We start from the raw sequence: 27,302 nt of genomic DNA, 5'->3' as shown, positions 1-27,302 counted from the left end.
TCACTTAGACCATCGGAATACATAGGGTTTCAGACTAATACTACACGAATGTCTGCGATGAGTCCATAACCCATCACACGTCTGCATGAGTTCATAACTCATCGCACATCTGTGACGAACTCATACTTGAAACAGTTTGCGATGAACTTTGGTTGCACAGATTTGCGATGAACTTTGAACATGCACCGATTTGAGATGAGTTTTGGACATGTGCGAACTCGCGATGAGCTTTGGACACACATAGATTTTTGATGAGTTTAAAGCCATCACAAAGCCACGACAAGTGCTGAATCATAACAGGCTGGGAACAAATAATAGATACATGTGCATTGTTAAATTACATGCATGATGGGACACCCCGTGGGCCTAATAAGGGCACACAAGGTAAATAGTGACGTCACCCATGGCACGTCGGTTTAAAAGGGTCACGAAAGAAAGTAGCACACGTGTATTATGAGAATCCTCAGACAAAAGGAAGGCTCGTTTTTGAAATATCTTATAAGACATATGGCGAAACCCTAGTAGTGCTCCATAACAACTAAAATCGAATCCGAAATTCTCTTTCCTAATGTGAATCAAATGCTTTTGGCTCCTTCATTTCGGGACCTCGTGATCTCTCCCTATAAATAAGGGTCAATCTCATAATGAAATCATCATTTTATTGTTCCATTTGCCCTAAGCCTTTAGCCTCTACCTCCTACACTCGATCTTCCTTTGTCCTTTAAGGAGACCTCGCACATTGCTTAACCACCCTACTCATAGGGTGTTACTCATTGGTCAAATTCCCTTATATTTATAATATATACTATATAAATATTATAATACGAATACTATAATATATAATATATTTTACACACACATAATATGTATATATATATAATTGTATAATTTATTACTACAAATAGCTAATTGTAAACATGATATATAGTGCACATATATCTTTTTATATATTATATAAAAATAATAAATATATATATATTATATTTATAATATATAGTGAAATATATAATATATTTATAATATATAATATATATCAATTGGTTCAATTAACACCATTTTTTTTTTGTTAACAAAAACCAAATCGGTGCCTTTGGTTTTTCGAGAATCAAAGTGAAACCGAATCTGTCAATTTCTTTAACCGGTTTTTTTTTTTTTTTTTTCATTCGATTTGTCGTATTTCATGGGCACCCGTTGGCAACAGTCAAAGTTTTCCCGCCCCAAAATTTCGGATTAAAGGCTTTCGCCATTGCCGATTTGTACATTTCACTGGGGCTGCAGGCAATGCACCTGTGAGGTCTCAGCCATGTCAAGATCAGCTGCTTGCCGTGTTTGTGACACCCGCCCCGCGTTAAGCTTAAAAAATTTCCTCTTGCAAACGGTCCGAAGTATCTCGACGAAACTGCAGATGGAACCCGAAAGGGTATATGCAACTGATTTAACGTCCTCAGCTCTTACATTCCCCTCAATCCCAGATTGGGACCAGCCTATCACCCAGGAAGAGCTCGATGAAATCGACGCAGCGCTTGAACGTTCATCGTCGTCGTCGACAAAGCGGAGTCGACCTTGTGCCGATGACAAGGAGGTTCGATCGAATGGCCGCCGTTTGCCCACTACACTTGTAGGTTGTCAACTCTCTGCAACTTCTAATCGTGACCGTCAAATAGGGGTCTCCGAAGTTGGAATCTGTTCGATGCAGAGGTCATATTCTGTCTGTGCATCATCTGGCTCTAGGAGTCTACATTCTAAACTTGCTCCTTGTCAAGGTACACACTTCTTTGTTTCTTTGCATTTTGTAGTTTTTAGGTAGATTTTTCAATTTTCCCGACTAGATCCTTCAATGTAGTTGTATTTGTTCATAGTAATTTCTGAGCTTCATTAATTGGGTATTGGGAAAAAGAAAGAGAAACTTAAGAAATATAAAGAGTGAAGCTATTGAAGGGCGGAGCCAACTATATCAAGGAGCATACTGTTACTGTTAGTTCTGTCCATAAAAATTAATCGAATGTACACCTGCCATTGTTTTTTTTTTTGGGTCGTGAAACTCTGTTCTGAAAACGAGATGGGTTGGTCGCCGTTGCACTCCAATTTTAATCGACGTTCTTCGAGGTTGAGAAGATGTTGTTGCCGAATACTGCAATGCTGCCCTAGTCACTGTGATGGCTTCAGGTTGATCACCCATTTCAAGCACTGTTTTGCGATGGAAAGAACAATGGCTTCTCTGTTTCATAAGCTCAATCGGATGATGACCTAGCCATATAAATAGGGAAGCCATGAAGACGACCTATTATGGACTCCTTACGGTAACCATAGTTCAAATTAATCCAAGCTCATGCATCTATATCCATTACAATCAAGCGTTTGAGATTATCTCAGCCAAAAAAAAACACCATTTAATTAAAAAACACTCTTATCTCACAAGTTCAAGACTTTTAGAAAAACTAGAGAACTATGGAAAACCTTGGAATCAACAAAACCAAATCCCTACATTTGTTGCATTTTTTTTTCTTTTTTTTTGGGTGGGGTGGCGAGGGTTGTAGTACCCTAGACTAGTATTCTCTATAGTTGTAAGGGGTGGAGCTAGGATTTTTTCTTAAGGGGAGCCAAAAACTAGTAAACATAGATAGGGTGGCCAAAAGGTAGTAAACAGGGCTAGGGGAACCAAAATATAGGTGACATTTAAATGGGTATTGTGGGGATTTTCAAAGCATGGGGGGGGGGGGGATGGCCCCCCTCTGCCTCTCCTGGCTCCGCCCCTGATGGTTGTCTTGCTCCTGTCTGAAATGCTGAGATGCCCACGTTCAAGTAACTATAACCAAATGCATGCCATCCTTCTTCCTCTCTACAAAACTCAAGTCATGTCCTTATTAGAAAGAAAGCTTGAATTAGAAGAAATAAAAGAAACAGTGTTTTCTATGGACAAATCAAAAGCATCAGCCCTAGATGGCTTTACAATTGCATTTCATCAAAATTGTTGGGGCATGTTGGAGATGGGCAATCTGCTAGTTTTTGATTAGTTTTACAAGAGGGGAGTGATTAATCCAAGGATGAATTTGGTGGTGGGACATATTGAAGGGGATTCAAAAGTGGTGGTGAGATGGTTAAAGGATCCATACTCCATAATTTGGTGCTACAAGAATGAAAAAATTTTAGATGACTCATCAGGAATATGAACCTTAGGATACAATGGGTGAGGAGATCTATAAATGGGATGGTGGATGCTTTGGCTAAGCAAGTGGTGAATAGGAAATTTCTGTTCTAGGCTCAAATGTAGTTTGCTTTTGTTGTTTTATACAGAGGTAGTTTCTCGTGCCTCTCTTAAGGGATGCTCGCAAAGCTTTTACCTAAGTTCTAATAAAATTTCAAGTTATTTATCAAAAAAAAAAATCCAGGGTTGAATTTCACTTTCATTGCTTTGTTACCAAAGAAGAAGGATGATACCTACATGAAGGATTTTAGGCCAATTAGTTTGGTGAACAGCTTGTAAAAGATTATAGCTAAGGTGTTGTCTTTGAGAATTAAGCAAGTTCTCCCCAATATTATTATGGTTTGTTCTCTGTCAATTCTTTTGTCAGGAATCTTTCAATTGGTCCTTAAGCTGATTTTCTTGCTGAAAAAGTCTGGAACCTGATTGCCCCTTCAAAGCTAAATGCCTGTCTTTTCTGTGGCTTTGAATTCTCTCCAAAAAGAACCTTGAAAGGAGAGGAATCCAGCTCCAGGATTTGTCTTGTGTTCTCTGTAATCAAGTGGAAGAAGACAACAATCACTTATTTCTGCACTGCCCGGTTTCCACTATAGTTTCTAACAACTTCTTCTCCTCTTGGCATCTTTTTTGGGTTATGCCAGCGGCTGTTCTTGACCTCTTGTGGTGTTGGGACCGTAATGGCCTGTCCAAGTTAGCAAAATGTGTGTGGTCCTCCACTCCTGCAGTAGTAATCAACACCATTTGGGCAGAAATAAACAGAAGAATCTTCTAGGACAGACATAGTGAAGTGGACCAACTAATCTCCTTTACTTTTTGATAAATAACTAATCTCCTTTACTTTTGGAAGGTTAGTCTCTTGGACTGCTGCTGTTAAAGGGGTTCAACCAAGGGTATTGGGTGCCCAGCTGATTGCTGATAGTTTATTAAACTTGTAATGTATTTCTAGGTTCCTGGCCTCTGGATATGCTGCTTTGGGGGCCTATTGTATACTGTAATCTAGTTCTATTTCTAATAAATAATTACTTTACCTTTTTCAAAAAAAAAATTATTACACCTAATCAAGGAGCTTTTGTGAAAGGGAGATGGATAGTTGACCTGAAAGAATGGTAGGATCCATCTAATGGACGCCATAAAGGTTGCGGAATGGGTGGGGCGAATTTCAAAAATTTCCTACCTTCTCCCAACTGGGAATCATATTCCCTGAATTTAGAATACAATATTCAAGGATCTACTTGAACCCTAATCAAACCAGATCTGTACCAAAAGATAAATGGGAGGATTATACCTGATCCGGAGAAGCAGTATCTCCCAAAGTTGGTGTTCACGCCCAAAGAATGCTCCAAGATCTGTCCCTGCTGAAGATGACACAGCTGTGGATGGAACAGAACCAGCAGGGTGCGTCCTACACACTGGATCCTTCACAAGAATCCCCTGGATGTACTAAACACTGAATTCTTTCAGTCTTTCTTGCAAGACTGATGTCAAGAACTGGTTTCTTGACTTTCTTTTCTGCAAAGATCAAATCTTGCAACAATGCAGATGGCGGCGGCAGGAGGAGATTTCCAGAAACGAAAAGGCTGAACTGTTTTCTTTTCTGGAGAGAATGAGATCTAATCTCAATTCGCAGGAACCTTTCTTGCTTACCAGAACCTCTTAGATCGAAATCTGATTTCCCTCTCTTGGTTCATTCGAAAATCTCCTCTCTTTTCTTCTTGATTAAGAAATCTCCTAATTAGGAGTTATCCCAATCCAAATCAGTATTTGGATAGGGGATAATCTTAATCCCTTTCCCAGATAGAGTTAGCTTACTCCTGATCTTATCAGGAGGTTACCAGATTCAAATCTGATTTGAATTTGGTCTCTAAGAGTGGATAAAGCTAAGAGCCCAATCCTTTTTGCTAACTTCAATCTCAAATTCGCCCCATTGATGGGTGATCATATCAGCCCACTTCGAAATGGGCTTTTGGCCCATTAAGTATTCAGTGTTTAATTAGTTTCCAATCTGCTGCCCAGTTGGGCTTCTTTGTATGGCGTGGGACCCAAGCATTGATCTACACACCAGCCACATGGGTTCGGCCCAGCCTTTAATACAAGGCCCAGCCAAATTCACTGAAAATCTCAATGAACCCCTTGAGTCCATCGTATGAACCCTATGGGCCCAACACTTACATTAAGTGGTCCCTGGGCCAAGCCATCTTATAAAAACCCAGGGACTGTGGGCAGGTGCAAGATTAGCCCATCAGGTATTATCCTAAATGGTCTTACACTTAACCTCTCAGCCCTTAATGATCAAGCACTGCCCGACAAGAGAGGACCTCTCCCTCGGCTGCAAGGAACAGTGCCGCACTCTCCTCTCACATGGATCCCGGGAATTAAAACCATTTGCAAACATTTTGAAACCGTACATATATATGTAAATATATTAATTTTGCAAAAACAAAATTCCAACGATTGAAATCAACTGCCGGCAGTTTGGTTTCCATCAGAGAGAGTGCATTCCCGATCATTACCCTTTGTCCGACAAAGTGGCTGATTCTGTCACTATGACCACCCACTCAGATGAATTCTCAAACTGCCCCAACATACCCAGGTTTTGATCCCCACTAAGGATCTCACTGATTGGCATATCAAAGGCAGCCTGATCCAGCACCTAGTGAAGTGTCATAATCGAGTCTAGGGGTCAGGTGTAACTTTCCAGTTTTGCCCATCTATCTCCAAGGTCCAGGGCAAGACTGGAAATCTGGTCCGGTTCAAGGATTCAAGTAATCCCATGCTGTATGTGCCTCGGGTCTTACCCTGATGGCTGAGACAGGCCATCCCAACACTTGGTGGCACACCAGTATCAGCCTTGGCAGGATAAATCTCCCCAGACTTATCCAGCGGCTGTGAACATTTAAAACTAACATGAGTCTCTACAAATGTCCAGTTTTAGGGTTTTACACAGAATTAAACCAAACAACATGAATCAAACATGCACTTTATTTATTTCCACTAAATAACAAAAGTACATCAAAATGATTGAAGCTAAGGGCATACAAAACTGTCTAACAGACCACATCTTAATTGCAAATGAAAATGTTAAGGACTTTAAGAAGTCAGGAAAGAAAGGAATGGTGTGCAAGCTTGACTTGGAGATAGCATATGACTTGGTGGATTGGTTGTAACTTTTGGAGGTGATGGTAAGCTTTGTTTTTGGAGATAAGTTGTGCAAGTGGGTGTGTTAGGACTTCTCATTATTCTATTCTAGTAAATGGGACAGTAGTGGATTTTTTCCCGGCTTCGAGGGGGACAAGACAAAGAGACCCCCTATGCCCCCTTCTTGTTTACATTGAGCCATCCTCTTCCTCTGACATCACCCCTTCTCTTGCCAAAACCTCTTCACTGGGGTCTGCTGAATTATCACCCTTAACACTGCTGACTGGAGTGCAACTTGATAAATTCTCAGCAATAAAGTCTCTGATCAAACAAGCTTTGTCCTTCACCTTTTTCCTTCTATAGACTCTGTTGAATTTGCTACTTGGGCCCACACTTGTGAGCCCATCTTTCAACCTGGAGAATATCTTTGTAATGTGAATTAGATGCCCAGTGTTGGTCTTCTTAGTCTTCTTAGAACTTAATGATGAATTCAGAAGGGATTTATGTTGTTTCAATACCCCAAGTTTCCTTGTTCCCTGCGTGTTCCTTCCTCAGACCCCTTACCATCTGAGAAACTACAATGTCTCCATCAAAAGTTTTGGAACTCCGCTCTGAGTTGAAAGAACCATCCGGAAGAGTAGTATCATTCTCTCGCAAGCACACTTCAGCCCTAGTAACTCGAATTTCTGGCACTACTCTTCCTCAACAATAGACAAGGGGAAACCGAGCTCTTCCTCTCTGCCACAACCAGGATGCGAGTTCTCTTGCTCTACTCTCTTTGAAGCTGTGAGAAAAATCTGGCTTTTTTCTTCCCTACATTTAGCATCCACAGAAACTAGATCGGCAGAAGGAGACAAACTCTCCATCGCTCTGGTTTCTTGAATAGGTCTTTTCAAAGGAGGACAAACCTGTCCAATATTCATACTGATCACACTCTTTTCTTTGTTAAATTTTGTTACCACCCATTCTGAAACCTCATCGGCCTTCCCATTTTTTGATCCGTTGCTTTTGCATTTCCTCCTAGTAATCGATGTTCTGCAGCCAAAATAATTCCTAGAAATCAACTGCAAAGTCATCTTGCTTTTCCTGAAACAGTGTGTCTCCATTTTCTTTCCAACGGGCCCCTCATGATGAGAAGAAGATAGACCATAAGATGGGTCTAACTACGGCTATCAACAGGTTGGGTCTGGGTTGGGCCCAATTAGAACCGGAACTGACCTGACAAGGAATACTAAGGACCTGGAACCGAACCGGACCCGTTAAGGTCTGTAATTTTAGACCCAAAACCAAACTGGTCGATTCTGATCCAATGGATTCGATTATAATAAACCTACTGAAAATATTATATATATAATATTAATTTATTTAATATATTATACATTTAATAATACATATATTAAATTATGCATATATATTAACTTATATATATAATTTAATATATTAAAAATATTAAATATATATTATACATTTATATATATTAACTTGTATATATACACCAGTTGTAACAGACAAGGGATTCCATTCCATCTTTGGAGAGAACCATTTCTTGAGAAGATTGGGAAAGTGGCAGGAGGGGTTCTCTGAATGATCTGCATGCAGCAAAGGTACAGATTGCTGGGGTGAAACCTGATAACCTACTTCAGCCATCTGAAATGTTCTTGGTTGTGATTTGTTGTAAAGTTTGGTTAGCTTCAGAAGAGTGTTTTTGTGGAGAGAAGGTACTGGGGTTGAAGATGACGATGATGTGGCTGGCTGGACAGGGTACATGTGGAATAGCAGGAGAGGCTGAAAGGGGAAAGACAAAGAGGGGAATTTTTTGGAATCTGAACAGACTGGAGGTGGGACTTGAATTTGGGGTTTACTAAGGAATCCGATGTAGGTGGTCCAATCGAGAGAATCAATCAAGCCCTTGAGAAGACCGGGCAAGGATCAGCCCGACCCACGTGACAACTTAAGTTATTCACGTAAGTTGGGGGAAGGCCTCAACCCCAGTTGTTACTGGACATCTGTCATTATCCCAAAAAAGAACAGACCCCCCGCTGTTATTGCTTTGATGGAATTAAGGTTTGATGTGGTGGATAATGTCTCTCTATCCTCTAGTGACCTGATTGCCCTAACCCAAGGTATCTGGGGAATCAAACAGAAGGGAAGGAAGAAGAGGATGGAGGCTGGGTAGCTTGCAATGTGGCGGACGATGATGATGGGTCAAATTCAGTGACCAGTTTAGGAAGTATTGGGGAAGATGATGATTTCGGAGAAGGTGGTGGGGAGACTCAAAACCTGGAAATACTTTTTCTGGAAGAGTTGGGTGGAAATAGGGAAGAAGACTCCTCAGTTCCGGATTATGAGGGAGTAGTAGTAAATGGTGCGATGTACAGTAAGGTTGTTGCGGGGGAAAACCATAACTCAAATAAAGGAGAACTAGTTCCAGGCCAAATATCTAGGCAGGGTGTCTATAAGGAAGTAGCTAAGGATCATCAACAAGGCTTGGGTAGGAATTTTTGTGTTTCACAAGGAATCCAGTCACAGAGTCTTCCCCATGACCAAGTCCAAGTAACCTTGTCATTTTGGGTTTAGATACTAATGCTTGCCCCTTGTCTGAAGCTTTTGTTTCAGGTTCTCTTCCTGTTCCAGAGCCAGAAGCCCAAATAGGAGTTTCTGGGGAGGTAGTTGAATTTGAAAAGACCAGAAGTAGAAAGCAAGGAATTGTGTTTGAGGAAGAAGTGGATAAGGGTAATAAAATATGGGAGCTCATTGAGAGGTTATTGAAAGAATTGAAAGAGAGGAAATGCAAAAAGAAGGATTAGATAGGTAATGAAGAAGTTGTGGGAACAGAGAATGGAGGGCAAGAGGGAGTAGAGGAGAGAATAGATTCTAGGATGGGAGGGAAAGAGGGATTAATTATTGATGACTAAGGATATGGCTGAACTGAAAGTCTACTTACAAAAGAAGTATGATCTTAAGGTGAGGAAAAGGAAATTGAATGTGGTTGTAAGATTAATATTGGAAGTGGAGGGGGATAAAATTCTTAGTGCAAAAAGGGGAATGGAGGAAGGGGACTTGGTGGGCTTTTAGCAGTAGAAGGAACAAAGAGGTAAGGTTAAAATGAAGATATTAAGTTGTAATATTAGAGCGCTAGGGGATGCGAGGAAAAGAGCTATAATTGAAGAAGTGATTGGGAAGCTGAACCCATATGTGGTGTTACTTCAGGAGTCCAAACAGACAGAATTTGACGGCAGATGGCAAGGAGTGTTTGAAAAGCTAGGGGAATTAAGTGGGCAATGACACCTTCATGGGGGTTGTCTTGGGGCCTAGCGACTCTGGTGAAACAGTGAGTGGGTGTTAATCTTTATGGCCCCAATGATTACATGGAAAGGGAAGAAATGTGGGAAGAATTGGAGGATATCAGCAGATTGTGGGAGGGTCAATGGTTAGGAGGAGACTTTATTGAAATCAGATTTACAAAGGAAACTAATAATTCCAGGCAGAGGTGACTACAAGTATGAGGAAATTCAACCAGTTTGTGGATACTTTTGAATTGAAGGAACTTCCACTCTTGCATAGTAAATCTACTTGGTCCAACCTCCAATCAAACCCGATATGTTATAATTGGATATGTTTTTCTTTACACTTGATTGGAAAGAACATTGGGGAGGACCGACCTCTAGAACCCTTCCAAGAGTTACTTTTAACCATTGACCCATAGTGATTTGTAAGGAGGAATTGAGTAGTGCTGGGCTGTCTCCATTTAGATTTGAAAAATATGTGGTTGTGCCTCTTGGGATTCATTAAGAAGGTTAAGGATTGGTGGGTGGAACATGATCCTATTGTGAAATGGAAAGGAATGAGATTCCATAAGAAGCTTTAATACCTGAAAACTAAAATAAAGGATTGGGATGAGTTGGAGTTTGGGAGATTGGAAGAAAGCAAACAAGCTGTCGTTGACCAAATTGAAGAGCTGGACTTGAACGTAGAAAGGTCCAAATTAGCGGTGGAGGGTTCAACTACCACTCAACAAGATGAGATAGCTCGAGCTTTTTTGGATCATTTCAAATATTTTTTTAGAAGGTCCTTGAATGGTAGGGTGTGGGTAGATGGACTAGAGTGGTCGAATTTAAGTTGGATGAACTGAAAGAAGCAGTGTTCTCTATGGATAGATCAAAAGCACTCGGGCCAGATGTCTTTACAATGGCATTCTACCAAGATTGTTGGGACATATTGAAGGAGGACCTCTTGTTTGTATTTGATGAGTTTTACAGAAGAAGACTAATTAATCTGGGTTTGAAACTCACTTTATAGCTTTGGTCCCTAAGAAATCTGATGCTTCACACCCGAGAGACTTTAGGCCAATCATCTTGGTGAATAGCCTATACAAGATTATGGACAAGGTGTTATACATGAGGACTAGGCATATCCTTCCTGTTCCAACTTTAATAAAGTAAGAAAAAGTGAAGGAAAGGCTGTAAGAAAGAAAGAGAAGAGAGGAAGAGAAAGGGAAGGGAAAGAGAAGAAAATGTGAAGAAAAGAGGGAAGACTAGAAAGGAGAAATCTGTTCACCTCTCCTTATTGTCGACCCAGGTTGTATTAACATTCTACTAAGGATGAAATGACTACAATACCCTTAGGAAAATTACAGAAGATATAAGAGAGAAAGAATAACATGAAAATGACAATACTGCCCCTGTTAACTACTTCTAACAATTCTGACACTCCCCCTCAAGCTGGAGCATATATATCATAAAGTTTCAGTTTGTTACAAATATAGTCCATCCTTGAGCGACCCACACTTTTAGTAAAAATATCAGCTACTGAGGCAATATGTGTTGTAGCGTGGTTGTCACAAAACAATTTAATGGGTTGACAAATTGTGATATTCATCTCCAGAAGAAGATGCTTCAACTAGACTAGCTCACAGGTAGCATGGGCCATTGCCCTGTATTCAGCTTTAATGCTACTCCTAGCAACTACATTCTGCTTCTTACTCTTCCAAGTAATGATATTTTTGCACAAGAAAGTACAATAACCTGTAGTAGGCTTCCTGTCCATCGGAGGCCCTGCCCAATATGCATCTGAGTACCCTACCAGAGACATATCTCCCCCTTTCTTATACAAAAGTCCTCGACCAGGAGCACCCTTTAGATACTTCAACACCCTCATAACAATATCCCAAGTTGTTGGATTTTGCACGAATTGACTGAGGACTCCAACACTAAGGGAGATGTCAGGCCTAGTTATGGTATGATAGATCAACTTGCCTACCAGTGTTCGATACCTTGTAGGGTCTTCTAATGGCTCCCCTTGACTATCAGTCATCTTCACATTGGGATCCATGGAAGTTTCAACTGGCTTGGATCCTAACAACCTAGTTTCATCCAACACATCTAAAACATACTTTCTTTGGGACATAGAGATTCCCCACTTTGATTGAGCTACCTCAATTCCAAGAAAGTACTTCAAGGTTCCTAGATCTTTAGTTTGAATGTGTTGCTATAGGAACTGTTTCAACTCATCAATTCCATGTGTATCATTGCTAGTGAGAACAATATCATCAACATACACTACTAGAATGATCTTCCCAGATGACGAGTCTCTACTAAACACAGAGTGATCAACAGTGCATTGTTTCAAGCCAAAATCTTGCACACACTACTAAAACGACTGAACCATGCCCACGGTGATTGCTTCAGCCCATAGATAGCCTTCTTCAATCGACACACCTTTCCTCACTCCCCTTTAGCAACATACTTAGAAGGTTGCTCCATATATACCTCCTCTTGAAGATCACCATGGAGAAACGCATTTTTGACATCAAGCTGAAATAGGGGCCAACCAAAGTGGGCAGCTAAACAAATGAGCACTCGTACAAAACCTATTTTAGCCACAGGAGAGAAGGTTTCTGAATAGTCCACACTATAGGTTTGAGTATACCCCTTTGCAACAAGTCGAGTTTTGAATCGCTCAATACTGCCATCTTGGCGGTGTTTAACTATAAATATCCATCGACAACCAACGACCTGCTTCCTAGGTGGTAAGGAAGTGAGATCCTAGGTATTATTGGACTAAAGAGCATGAAATTCTTCATCCATCACCTTCTTCTAGTTAGGAGATGAGAGGGCTTCTTGTAGAGAACACGGTAGAGAAACAAAGGATAGAAGGGAAATGAAACGTTGATGTGAAGGGGACAAGTGAGCAAAGGAGACATACCGAGAAAGGGGGTGATCTGTGCAAGTACACTTACCTTTATGAAGGGCAATAGGAAGATCAAGATCTGGGGATGGTGGATTTATTGACGGCAAAGACACTGGTGGCATGCCAGTAGCTGGAGTTGGATCAACTACTGGCGACAATTTTGGTTGACTATCACGTCTAGAGTACACTCTATGAATAGATGGTTGAATAGGCTCCTCCATAGTAGGCAAGGGAACAAAGACATCACCAAATTCAGAGGGAAGGGGAATAGAAGGAGAAGGTTCACATCTAGAGAAATAGGGTAAACTCTCAAAGAAGGTAACATTCGGAGCAACAAAAACTTTCTGTAAAATAGGATCATAGCATTTGTAACTTTTTTTGAGTACGAGAGTAACAAAGAAAAACATATCTAATAGCTCTAGAGTCAAGTATATCATGGCCTGGACCCAATTTGTGAACAAAACGCACAACCAAACACACAAGGAGGAAGAAAGAAAGGCGAGGTGGAAGGAAACAAGATAGAGAAAGGTGACTTACCATCTAGGACTGAAGAAGGCATATGGTTTATGAAAAACAAGAGGTGAGAACTGCATCACTCCAATAGATTTTAGGAACTGACATTTGAATCAACAAGGTCCAAGTAGTTTCAATCACATGGCAATTTTTTCTCTCAACCACACCATTTTGCTGAGGAGTGTGTGAACATGAGGGCTGATGTATAATACCATGAGAGTCAAAATAATACTGAAAATTATTATGAAAGTATTCCTTGGCATTATCTGAATGAAACACTTTAATGCATACACCAAATTGATTCCTTATCTCAGCATGAAAAGATAGAAAAACAGAGAACAATTCTGAACGATCCTTCATTAAGTAAATCCATGTCATTCTTGAATAGTCATCAATAAATGTTACAAAATATTTGAATCCATTATAAGATGACACATGACTAGGACCCCAAACATCTGAGTGGACTAAAGCAAAATGACTCAGGACTCTCTTATCATCCCTAGGAACAAAAGACACTCTATGATGTTTACTCAATTGACATGACTCACAATCTAGCTGAGTTACAGACTCCAAGGTTGGGACTTGCTTTTTAAAAACACATAGAGAAGGATGACCAAGATGACAATGCCACTGATGTGGTGTAAGAGAGGAATGAAGAGCCTTCTGAGGACCATGGTCATCCGAGTAGTACAGTCCTCCAACTTCACGACCGCCACCAATCGTCTTCCCCGTCTTAAGATCCTAAAAGACACAATATGAAGGATAAAATGTTACTGAACACTGACATGTTTGGGTAAGCTTACTTATAGACAAGAGACTAAAGGGAAACTTAGGAACATAAAAAACCGAGCGTAAACTAAGGTTAGAACCAAGAGACATTACCGGTACCGGTAATAGTAGAAGAAGAACCATCAACTAAGGTAACAATTTGAGAAGTAGAAGGTGGTGACAAGGATATAAACATATCTGAGGAGCTAGTCATGTGGTCTGAAGCTCCAGAATTAATTACCCAAGGTGAAGGTGAAGAACTAGAAGCAAGACAAGCAGTACCTGACTTCATAAGTGTAGCAGTGGCAGAACTAGAAGAGGCAGACTACCGAAGCTTTTCATACTCCTCACATGAGATAGAAATTGTGTTTTTATCCTTACCAACATTGGAAGTAGGAGCATCTTTAGTCACACTAAGACTCCCAAGATCACCTTTCACCATTGCTTGGTTAGCCCAGGAGGATGGAGGGCCATGAAGATCATAACAAAAGTGGACTGTGTGACATTCTCGTCCACAATGTGAGTACTTTCGGGCTGAACCGCGACCACTACCATTACGATGACCACCACCCCTTGCACCACCAAACTCTCTACCACCTCCTCGTGCACCTCTGGGCCCACGACCAAAACCCCTCACATTTCCTCCACCTCTACCACGCATATGTCTACTAGGAAAACCTCCTCTGGAAACTACCATGGTTGATCTCTCTGAAGGTGGGGGATGATCACTATGTGGATTTGAGGCTCTCCTTATGCGAGAGAAAAACCTCAGACAAGGATGGAAGATCACTGCTCCCTAAGATTTGGGCCCGCACTGGTTCAAATTCAGACCTTAACCCAGATAAAAATCTTGCTACATCTAGATGTTCTTGTTGTTTGTGTTGAGTCTTCAAATCAGTGGATAGGGGTTGATAAACATTGAGCTCATTCCTTAAGCTTTTTAGAGAAGCATAGTATTCTTCAAAACTTTTATCCCCTTGTTGAAGAGAAAAATAATCTTGGTACAACTGGTAAATTTTTGTGACATTGTCTTGTCCAGAGTACAATTGCTTGGCGTGGTCCCAAATCTCCTTGGCCGTGTCTAGAAACATAAGGTTTACACTAATGTGATTCTCCATACTATTCCAAAGTGATGTCATAATTTGGACATTCTCTTGTACCCATTCATTGTACCCTTCTAATTCACTTTTCAATGGACCCTCCTTGATGTACTTCAACTTGCCTCTTGCAATGAGAGATACCTCAACCAATTTGGCCCATGGGATATAATTAGTACCATTGAGTTTCACTGTAGTTAATTGAGAAGTCGTGAAATCTGATTGCACAACTATTGTAGGTTTAGTGCTACCATTTGATGAAGCTATGAGTGAGAGGAGATCACTGATTTGTCACCTAGGCAAATTGTCAAACAGCTAGTATGCAACTACTGTAACACACATTTTTCTTTAGGAAAAACACCAAGAATCATCAGCCCTCTACTTTAGAAACACTTGGGAAAGATTGCATACTTACCACAAGGTGTTACCACAACACAAACCACTACAAATCACCACACATTGAGGAGCACCTACCTCACAACTCGAAACATCACAAAGCTGCCCTTTTTGAACTGCCGAATAGAGGGCTTTTAGAAAAACACCACCAACTCACACAACACTACAACTTGAGGCATTAAAGCCTCTTTTTCAAGTGGGCGATCAGTCCTCTTAAGTCCTTTTCCTTCCAACAAAGAATAGAGAATATTCTCTGTTCCTAGGGCACAAAAAGTTGGGACGTGAACAGTGCCGCCAACAGTACAGTCGACCTCAAGGCTCTGATACCATGTTCCAACTTTAATAAAGTAAGAAAAAGTGAAGGAAAGGATAGAAGAAAGAGAAGATAGGAAGAGAAAGGGAAGGGAAAGAGAAGAATAGGAGAAGAAAAGAGGGAAGGTTAGAGAAGAGAAATCTGTTCACCTCTCCTTACTGTCGACCCAAGTTGTATTAACATTCTACTAAGACCCTTAGGAAAATTACAGCAGATATAAGAGAGAAAGAATAACATGAAAATGACAATACTGCCCCTGTTAACCACTTCTAACAATTCTGACACTTCCTGCTATTATTGCACCTAACCAAGAGGCCTTTGTGCAAGGGAGATAGAGAGTTGACATGCAATTACTCCATTCTATTGAATGGGAAAGTGGTGGATTTTTTTCCGGGCTTGAGGGATATTAGACAAGGGAACCCTTTCTCTCCTTTTTTAGTTCACCTTAGTAGCAGATTTCCTAGGGAGGTTGATTTCTAGAGTAGATTCAAGGAATTTAATAAGAGGTTGGAGAATTAGCAATTTCTAGCCTAATTGCTGTATTATATGTAACTGACACGGTACATTATATTTTTAATAAATTTTCTGTTACCTATCAAAAAAATTCATGCTGAAACTTGGCCAATGAAGAGGTGGAAAGGGGAATTCAGAGATTATGGGCTCCCAACTATGTTCACAAAACTAGCTTTTCTGCACTCTCCTTCAGAATTTGGAAGATAATAACTATCAGTACATTCATATAAACTCTCTTTATATTTTTCCAGTTGTAACCATTTTGATGTTCTATGTGTTCCTTGTTTAGGGAATCTAAAGGTTAGATATCCCACAATAAATTTTGGTGGCGAAATTGTATACAGTAGAACATTTCATGAAGTGGAGAAAGCTACTATGGATCTTTTGAAGATCCTTGATGCTAAGAAGAAGAGCATGGACCAAATTACACTAGGATTTGACATCGAGTGGAGGCCCACATTCCGCAGAGGTTAGCTTGGTAAACTGAAAACAACAATTATTTATTTTAAGCAATTTCAGTTTGGTTTGGGGTTAATTTTGGTTGAGTTTTTCCCCTACTTGTATTGTATTGCTTTCTCTTTTTCTAATTTTTATTTCCCTTTTGGTACTTGAGAAAATCACATTTGGAAAATAACTATAGTGAGGTTAGGTCAGCAGCATAGGCAAATACCATGGGGACCCAGGGAATTTCAAATTTCATTCCAAATAGCTATCTACTTATTAATAGTCATCAGGTGGAAGGTATGTGGTTGTTTATTGTTCTAGCATTTTAGATAGTCACAAAGAGGAAACTGAAGAATGGGCGGTCAGTAGTTTCTTAGGAGCCTGACTAGTTTTAGGAATATAGAATGAAGGTATTGTTTGAAAACTGTACAGATAATGCAGTTCTCGGGATAAGTTTGGGAGTGCTTATTTTTTAAGTTCTTATTCAAATAAGCACTTGTTTTGGGCCAGGACAACACCAATAAGCACTTAGCTGCATTTGGGAAATAAACCTGAATAAGTGCTTATTCTTGAAAATAAACACCTATTCAAGAAGCCCAAATTTTGAGCTTCTTTTTAAGCATCTATTCAATAAGTGCTTATTTCCTTACTGGCCCGTCTTGGTTTGCCATATCATTTTGAAATACCTATACTACCCTGTTTGAAAAATGTGCTTTTTCACCGAACACTCATGAGTGCTTATTTGGGAAGCACTTCTAAACATGGGCTAGGTATTGTTACTTATCCGAACAACCAGATTTTTCTTTTGCTTGCAATTAGTTTATTTTCCCTATGTCTATGGCCTTGTCTAACTGATTGTGGCAAATGCTTTCCTTTGTTATTTCTTTGGTCTGGGGTGTCTCTTTGTGGATGGGCGATAGATTCTATATGGCTCATTAGTTGCAAATGAATGCATAGACTTGAGATAGTGCCAATTAATTTCAAGGGTTATTTGCAAGTTGGACATGGAGGTCTGTATGGTCCTGTTCTAGGGGTGCAACTTGGGCGGGCCCAACCCAAGCCCAGACTGACCTAGACCAAAAATTTACATAGGCTAGGCTTGAAATTTTTGCCCTCGGGCTGGGCCTGGGCCAAAAAAGTCATCTTTTCCTTTTTCAAATTTCAGTTCGGGTTTGGGCCTGACCTTTGTAGAGCTTGACTCTAGCACCCCTAGGACAAGATCTTACAATGACATTGGTAATATTACCTTGGCAACTATTATGTGCAAAACTCTTGTTTGTAAATCTAAGTGTTTGGACAGAGGTTTGTATGAATCTTTGATCCTTTCCCTTTCAAAAACAACTCTAAGGGCCATGACTGACTCCTATATCATTTGGCCATTTTTTCTTTCTCATAAATGGAAGGCCCCTCTGTACTTATTCCAAGGGTTTTTACTATTTCAGTGGTGTTCATTTTTATCTCAACACCTTTTAGATAGGTAGACAATTTTTCTTTGATATACCTGTCCAGCCAAGTGTATTGAAGAGGATTTGCAAATCAAATCCTTCATTTCCAACACTTCGAAATCTACCTTTCTTCGGTTCTTCCTTCCAGAATGACTCTTTTTGCGAATGTTGACTTGTATCTAACCTCTCCTTCCTTGTCTCTAAAGCAACATCTGAAAGGGTCTTCAGTATATTTGGGTCAAAGTTCAGACACCCTAGACTTCTTTTCCTTGCTTGAGGAGGCCATGTGATTTGTTTCTAGTTTAGTAAAGATTTAGAATGTTCAGAGAGATACTTTGCTGTTCTAGAAACATTTAATGCTTTTGTAATTGCCGATTGCTTGGATTTACTAGTTGACTGATAACTCTCATTGGTCACCTGTTTCTGCTTTTAACTGATTAAAAAACTCGGACTGCTCGTTATCATAGACCTATTTTGAGATCTTTAGTACTTGTGGTGATGATTAACAAAGCCTACTGAATTGAACAACTTGGGTCATTGCTTTGGCACCCATTTTACTGTTGGGCCATCTGGATTTCTCCTGAAATAACAATAGTAAGCAGTGTGACCCAATTTGTAGCAATAAGAACATATGGGCCTTGTCCAGTTTGAGGTTTAAGCTTTCTCAAACTTTCCAAGGAGTTCATCTCTTTCAGCTCTTAATGATTGATTCTCCTTAGAATTTGTTTGAAGGAATACTTTTAAAGTGTCATTCTCTATTCTTGATTCAACAACTTAAGCCGATTTGGTTGAAATTGATAAACTAAGAGTATCATTTTCACTCTTCAAATCGTTAAACTTATAAGTTTTTTAAACTCTTCCTAAGCTCCTTATTTTTAATAATAATCCTTTTATTTATCTCTAATAGTTCCTAAATTGTATCAATAAGAACTTCTGTTAAATCAGAACTAATAGAAAAGGAGCTAGGACTTACCTCTTCATCCTTGGCAACGAAGCAAGGATTGGCTTGTTCTTCTTCTAATCCCTCATCACTTGAGCTTTCCTTATCCCAAGTGGCTTGAGCCTTCTTCTTGCCTCTGGATTTTTTCTTCAAATAAGGGCATGAAGTTCCATTCCCCCTTGCATTTGTAGCAAGTAGGTTTCTTTGTAGGCTTCTTAGCAGTGAACTTCTTTCCTTTGTTCTTCAAGAAGCTTAAGATGCTTCTTGAAAGAAGAGCTATATCTTCATCATTGTTATTGCTTTTGTTAGACAGTTTTGTATGCCCTTAGCTTCAATCAGAATGATGTACTTTATGAGTTTATTGTAAATGAATAAAGATACATATTTGATTCATGTTCCCTTGGTATTTCTGTGTAATACCCTTAAACTGGACACTTAATGAGACTCGTGTTAGTTTAGAATGTTCACAGCCAGTGGGTCGGTCTGGGGAGACCTATCCTGACAAGGCTGACACTGTAGTGCCACCAAGTCGGTTGGGGTGGCTTGTCTCAGCTGCCAAGGTGAGACCCTAGGCACATACAGTGTAGGATTAATTGAATCTTTGAACTGGACCAGATTTCCAGTATTGCCCTGGACCTTGGAGATTGATGGGCAAAACTGGAAAGTTACACCCGACCCCTAGACTCGATTATGATACTACACTAGGTGTCGGATTGGGCTGTCTTTGATGTACCAATCAGTGAGATCCTTAGCGGGGGTCAAAACCTGGGTATGTTGGGATAGTCCGAGAATTCATCTGAGTGGGTGATCATAGTGACAGGATCAGCCCCTTTGTCGGACAAAGGTAATGATCGGGGATGCACTCTCACTGATGGAAACCAAGACTGCCGGCAGCCGATTTCAACCGTTGAGATTTGTTTTGCAAAATATATTTTATATAAGATATAAAAGTATATATGTATGGTTTCTAAATTGTTTGCAAGAAGGTTTTAATTCCCGGGATCCATATAAGTGGAGAGTGCAACACTGTTCCTTGCAGCCGAGGGAGAGGTCCTCTCTTGTCGGGCAGTGTATGATCATTATGGGCTGAGAGGTTAAGTGTAAGACCATTGAGGATAATGCCTGATGGGCTAATCTTGCATCTGCCCACAGTCCCTGGGTGTTACAAGGTGGCTTGGCCCAGGGACCACTTAGTGTAAGTGTTGGGCCCATAGAGCTCATCTGATGGGTTTCAGGGGGTACACTGTCTTCAGCAGTGCATTTGGCCAGGCCTTGTAACAAAGGCTGGGCTGAACCCATGTGGCTGATGTGTAGATCAATGCTTGGGTCCCACGCCATACAAGGAAGCCCAACTGGGCAGCAATTTGGAAGGTTTTTGAGTACATAACCTTAATGGGCCTTAAGCCCATTTCGAACTGGGCTGATTTGATCAGTCATTTAAAGGGGGCGAATTCTGAAGTGGGTCAGCTAAAAGGATTGGGCTTAGACCCTATCCACTCAGAGAGTCCAAGATCTAAATAAGATTTAGATCTGGAAACCTCCTAATTAGATTAGGAGACAGCTGATCTGATTTGCAGATAAGATAAGGATTATCCCTTATCACTAAGGGACTTCTAACCCAAATATGATTTGGATTAGCAGCTCCTAATCTGATTAGGAGCTGATCCCTTTGAGATTATAAAAGGGGAAGGGGGCAGCAGCCTTTTACATCATCACCAGCATTCCTCTCTTAAAGAAAGAGAGATTGAGAGATTTCCTGCATACTGTGAGTTCTCTCCTGCCGCCACCTTCCTGCCATTGCCATTCCTTCAGTTCGATCTCCAGTTCTTGGGAGCAATCAAGATTGGATCTTGATTTCAATCTTTTGTGAAAAGATTGGTTGGAGCTGTACTCAAGTCGTTCAGTTGATCCTTACGAAGGATCAAGTTCTTTTGAAGAACGTTGCTGATTCTGCTCCACCCTGCATTGCGCCATTTTCAGTGGGAGCAGATTTTGGATCCTTCCTTGGGCGTGAACACCTCCATTGGGAGATAGTATTTCTCCGTATCAGGTATAATCCTCTCCCACTCCTTTTGGTTCAGATCTGGTTCAGTTTATGGTTCAAGATTGATCCTTGAAAATATGATTTTCTAAATGGGGAATACGATTCCCAGTTGAAGGGAGAGATAAAATTTTTGAAATTCGCCTCTTATTCCGCAATCTTTGGGCGTCCATAGAATGGATCTCTCATCCCTTCAGCTTTCTTCAGCTTCTTTTTGTTCATCTACTGCAGACTTGAGGCCAATATTCTTGCTTTGGTAGCCCTCTTCTTTTTCTTCTTTCTCCTTTGGTCTCATATCATAGGGAGAAGAAACCCGATCAGCTCATCCATTTGCGTTGAGCTCAAGCTCCTAGGTTCTTGGATGGTTGTTACCTTGATTTCCCATTTCTTAGGAAGAGATCTTAAAATCTTTCTCATATTCTCTTCCTCAGTATAGATTTTCCTGAGGGATTTGAGTCCGTTCACAATATCTATGAATCTTGTGAACATGTCAGTGATGCTCTCATGTGGCTTCATTTTGAAGAGCTCATATGCATGTACCAACATACTAATCTTGGACTCTTTAACCAAGCTGGTTTTCTCATGGGTTACTTCCATGGTTCTCCAAATTTCTTGGGCTATTTCATAAGCTGGCATTCTATTGAACTCATTCTTGTCCATAGCACAGTATAAAAAGTAAATAGCCTAGCATTTAGAGATACCTTCTTGTTATCCTCGGTTCACTTTGAGGAATCCTTTTCCACATATGTATCCCCTACTTTCTTTGTAGGTTTGTAGGGTCCAATCTCAATGATTTTCTATACTCCAGGGAAATGAGATAAACTCTCATCCTAGCTTTCCAGTAGTTGTAATCAACTCCATTGAAGAATGGAGGTCTGGAAATGGGCTGACCTTTGGAGTAGGAGACTGTGGATTGTGAGGCCATTATTCACCAAGCTGTTAAGCTTATGTATAAGTGATTATCAGCTGGCTATCGTAGGAGGCAGAGGCGGTGTGGTGCTTCAGGAATGAAATCAGACCGTTTAAATGGTTTTCAAAGGATTTGCAGATTAAAATTCAATGGGTACAAAGGTCTGCTATTGTTTGACTGATGTATTGGCAAAGCAGGGAGTTAATAGACAGCAATTATTTTGGTCTTTGATGTAACATGTATGGGTGGGTGGGATAGCTGAGGAAATAATGTTATTTTCTTGATTGTAACCACGGCCTCTTGATGTACGTTCTAATCAATGAATGTGACTAGGCTGGGTGTTGGAAGAGACCCTTGTGGTGCCTGGTGGGCAGAATCACAACAGAGAGAGCAACCTGGTACAGGGAGCTGTTTCTTGAATGTATCTCCTTCAAGCTTGGCAATGGTGAAAGAATTTTATTTTTGACGAACTCTTGGTGCTGTTCAGTTCCTTTGAAAGACCCTTATGCACATCTGTTCAAGTTGGCATTAAACAAAGATGCATCAATCAGGGAGTCCTATGGAATTCTGGGGGAAGTACCATTAGGGTGCCAAGGCTGCGTTGGAACATCCATGATTGGGAGTCTGAAAGTCTACACTTATGATAGAATAGCTATCTGGCGTTTCTCCAAGGCAGTAGCTAGGGATGAATGGCGGTGGCAGGTCGATAAGTCAGTTATCTTCTCAGTAAGGTTCTATTACAATTTCCTACTCATTACATGGCTGGGGAGAAGATTCCAAGGAGATGGATATGGAGAATGAAAGCTCCTACAAAGATGATATTTTTCCTATGGACTGGCATCATGGGGAAATTACCTTCCTGAGAACATCTGGTAGCAAGAGGCCTGCAGTTGGACACCACTTGCAGTCTTTGTGGAAATGAGAATGAATCCACAGATCATCTTTTTCTGTTTTCCCATTCTCCCACAGAATATGGTCGTACTTTCTGCAGCTTTTTAGGAGTATGTGGGTGATATTTTTCCTATGGTTGTACTTGTACTTTCTGCAGATTTTTAGGCGTATGTGGGTGATGCCAGGTGACTTGCAAAGTCTGTTATCCTCTTAGCCCTTCCAGGGGTTCAGCAAGAGAGCAGCATTCTTTAGAAGCTCATTCCTTTTTGTTGTTTGTTGGAACTTGTCAGTCCATTATTAGTCTTATCTTTCTTGTTTTTATTATTAGTTAGTGCTACAGGGGTACAGAAGAAAACCAGTCCAAGAATTTCCAAAGGAGAAGTTGGAAGAAAAGAGGAGGAAGAGAAAAAAGTCCCTCTCTCACTCTCTTAGTTGACCCAATAAACATAAGAATTAATGTGTTAAGGGCCCATAGAGACAGCCCATTACAGCAGAAATAAAACAATAAACAGATGAACTAAAGCAAGGCTCATTTGGCCACCAAAACCCATTTGGCCCAATCTCTCTACACTCCCCCTCAAGCTGAGCATAGATGTCAATCATGCCTAGCTTGCTTATGTGTTTGGTTCTGTCATGCTGAACTGGGTTGTGAGTAATGTTAATGGCAGTCTACTTATCAAAATACAACATCAGCGGCCTATCATAATCAATTCCCATCTCTTCTAAGAGAGATCTGAGCCACAACAACTCTGACACCCCATTAGCCATAGCCCTATACTCTGCCTCAGCTGAAGATCAGGCAACAACAGACTGCTCCTTACTCCTCCAGGAGACAATATTTCCAGCCACAGTGGCACAATAACCCGATGTGGATCTTCTGTCATCTATACTGCCTGCCTAGTCAGCATCTGTATACGTTCCTAACTTCATATGTCCATGCTTAGAAAAGAGTATACCTTTCCCAGGAGTACCCCTAAGATAACACGACACTCTTTTTGCAGCAGCCATATGTGTCTCTATGAGCATGCATAAACTGGCTAATCACACTCACAGCATAGGAAATGTCTAGCCGAGTCATACACAGGTTTAGAAGCTTCCCCAACAATTTCTAAAACACTCCCCTGTCAGTCAAGGGTTCCTCATCATCAGTCGAGAGCTTATGGTTCACATCAATAGGAGTGGAAGCAGGCTTGGCACCAAGTTTCCTAGTCTCAGTGAGAAGGTCCAACACATACTTTCTTTGGGTGATGAAAAGTCCCTTTTTAGCCCTAGCAACCTCAATGTCCAAGAAGCACCTCAACTCCCCCAAATCTTTAATCTCTGAAGAAATAGTTGGTTAGCCAAGAGTGTGGGGTTCCATACCCACACTCAGGCTCTAGTGTGTGTGTTTTCATACTCACACCTAGTTGTTTCTAATTTCTTTTATTAGTAGTTTCTAATTTCTTTTTAGTAGTTTCTAATTTCTGTTAAGTTGGGCCAGCTGGCCTTATTGTTTCTAATTTTTTGTTTATTTCCTATTCTTGTAAGGATCCTAAAAGCTATAAATAAAGGAGTGTATGGAGCGACAAATCATTCACCACCGAACCCCCTTCTTTCTTTTCTCCTCTCTCTCTCTCCTTCTCTTCAAACCTGTAATACGGTAAACAGTTCTTCTTCTTCTTCCAAGTTGGTATCAGAGCCTTAGATCTAGGGTTTCTCATGTGGATTTAATTCAGCTGACCACATGAGAATTGTTTAGGGCTGAAAGTTCAGAAAGATCCTTATTTCGGCTGATTCTTGGAGGTTGCAAGAAGGCTTTAGCAGCTGTCCTAAGATTGGAGAGAGCTTCTTGTAATCAGGAAGAATCAGGCAGGATTTGAGTGATCAAGATCGATTCTTGATCAAGATTGGAGGTGCCGATCAGTTTTTTCTTGGTTCTTTGGTCAAGATTCAAGGTGCTGATAGTAATCGATTGATCAAGTTTGAAGACTGAAGGTGGCAATCAGTTTTCTGGGCTTTTTTCTTCATAAAGTACATTTTCTTGAGATTGATACTCAAAAGGACTTTGTTATTCATTTAGAGAGGTACAAATAGAAAATCTCAGGATTGATATCAATCAGTCTAGGACTGATATCAATCTATCAATCCCAGGACAGTAGTTTACTGTTATCTAACTGCAAAATCATTGTCCTAGGTCGGCTGTTATCAGCCTTGAAATACAGCTTTTTCTTGTCACAGTAGTTTAAAGCCTCTTCTTGACTTAGAATGGAGTACAAGAACCAAGGAGAAGGTGCTTTTGGGACTAGTGGTTCAGGTAACATGACTGAAAACACCTTTTAGATTACAACTATTAAGTTTGATGGATCAAACTACTTGGAATGGGCCCAATCAGCCATGGTGGCTATTGGGGGTAGAGGAAAATTGAACTTCTTGCTAGGGGACATGAAGGAACCCTCCAAGGAGGACCCTACTTATGCTAGGTGGGTCTAAGAGAATTTTTTGGTGATGACATGGCTGTGCAACTCTATGCAGCCACACATAAGCTGAAACACTTGTAGGCCAAAACAACTAAGGAAATATGGGATGTTATGAAGGAAACCTACTCTCAGCCTCTTAATGTTGCTAGGGCTTATGAGCTAAAATGTGAGGTTAAAAATCTGAGGCAAGGAGAGGAGCAGGTCTCTGTTTACTTTTCAACCTTAAAATCCCTGTAGCATGAAATTGACCATCTTGAAACAATTGAGTGAGAGAGTCAGAAAGATGCAAAAACATATAGAAAGCAGGTTGAAAGTAACCGAGTTTTTGAGTTCCTAACTGGTCTGAACTCTGAATATGACATTGTGAGACAACAGTTGTTGACAAGAGATAGTGTGATTTTATCACAAGCCTATTCCCTAGTGCATAGTGAAGAAACTAGGAGAAAGGTTATGTTGTAGCAACAACCTTCCGAATTAGCCTTGGTAGCAGTTAGACCTAAATCTGGGGGGGATAAGGAGAAGAAGGAAGCTAAGAAGGACTTAGTATGTGAACACTGCAAGAAACCTAAACATACTAAGGACACCTGTTGGAAGTTGCACCCTCGTCTAGTTCCAACAAAGCTTAGAAATAAGAAAGGGAATGCTAATATGGATGTCAACACTGATAGTACAACTTCATCAGGCACAAGAGGCACTCCTCTAGATACCCTAGCTGCAGTTCGAGCTACTCTGACTCAGCTAGAAAATGAATTCAGTAATTCAGCTCAACTTACATTAGCTCAACAACCTACTTCAGCCTTTGCTCATATAGGTACAAGAGCTACTACATGTCATGCTTCTGTCCCAAGTAATACTAGACCTTCCTAGGTAATAGATTCAGGTGCTTCAGATCATATGACCAGCATATCTACTCTATTTAGCACCTATTGTTTATCATCTGGAAGAGACAAAGTTATTGCTGATGGCTCCCTTGTACCAATTTCTGGCAAGGGAGACATCGGATTATCAGTTACCATCACCCTATCCTCAGCTTTGCATGTTCCCAAGCTCAGTGCTAACTTACTTTCAGTTAGTAGTATTACTAAAAATCAAAACTGTTCGGTAACTTTTTTCCCTGATCGGTGTATTTTTCAAGATCTGGAAACAAAGAAGGTGATTGGGATTAGCTGTGAGATGAATGGAGTCTACCTGTTGAAATATTCACAGGGGGAGCAGAGTGAAGTAGGGAAATTGTTTGTTTCTCAGTCTTGTAGTAAGATTATGCTTGGCACAACCGCTTAGGTCATTTATCTTTTGGGTCTTTAAAGAGTCTTTTTCCAAACTTATTTGAGTCAGTAGAAGTGTTTAGGTTAAAATGTGAAAGTTGTGAACTTGCAAAACATAGTTTGGGGGCCTTACCATACTCCCACCATGGGGGGGGGGGGGTACAGATATTTCTTATTATTTGTTGATGACTATACCCGTTTTTCATGGGTCTATCTTATGCACTCTTGAGATGAGGTCCCCTCTCTGACCCAAGCTTTCCATCAGATGATCCCAACTCAATTTGAAACCAAGATCAAGATTCTTAGATTTGATAATGCCAAGGAATACTTTGCAAAACCCTTGGCATCCTATCTCCTTGATCATGGGATCATTCATCAGAGCACCTGTCCTCACTCACCTCAGCAAAACGGGGTTGCTGAGAGAAAAAACAAACATATTTTAGAGGTAGCCAGAAGCATCATGCTCAACTCTAATGTTCCCATATGCTTCTGGGGAGATGCAATCTGTACAACCATATACCTCATTAACAGGGTTCCTTCACGGGTCCGAAACATGCAAACCCCGTTCAGTCTTCTATATCCAGATATGGACCTATTCACTATTCCCCTCAAAACTTTTGGGTGTACTTGTTTTGTTCAAATTCTTGGACCTCATCGCTCCAAGTTTGATACCAAAGCCACTAAGTGTATTTTCCTTGGGTATGCACAAAATCAAAAGGAATATTGCTGTTATGAGCTAGTTTCAGAGAAACGGTATGTGTCCATGGATGTCACATTCTTTGAG

General features: G+C 40.5%; 1 protein-coding gene across 3 annotated transcripts in view; it reads left to right on the top strand.

Annotated features, from left to right (window-relative positions):
• The first annotated feature begins 1,180 nt into the window (after positions 1 to 1,180).
• WRNEXO (Werner syndrome-like exonuclease) overlaps positions 1,181 to 27,302 on the top strand; it is a 74,647-nt gene continuing 48,525 nt past the window's right edge. Inside the window, exons 1-2 of one of the 3 annotated variants that reach the window (XR_737271.3) lie at positions 1,181 to 1,763; positions 16,416 to 16,595. Coding sequence is in view for 2 of the 3 variants with exons in the window: in XM_010275773.3 (XP_010274075.1) it covers positions 1,304 to 1,763; positions 16,416 to 16,595 (640 nt within the window). In the remaining variant the exon portion in view is untranslated. The remainder of the gene's footprint in view (positions 1,764 to 16,415; positions 16,596 to 27,302) is intronic. The other 2 variants (XM_010275773.3, XM_010275774.3) reach the window with 2 other exon arrangements.

Source organism: Nelumbo nucifera, chromosome 3, assembly GCF_055504915.1.
Source record: "Nelumbo nucifera cultivar China Antique chromosome 3, China Antique-T2T, whole genome shotgun sequence".
Taxonomy (NCBI): Eukaryota; Viridiplantae; Streptophyta; class Magnoliopsida; order Proteales; family Nelumbonaceae; genus Nelumbo; species Nelumbo nucifera.
This window is presented reverse-complemented; position numbering and strand designations above follow the sequence as displayed.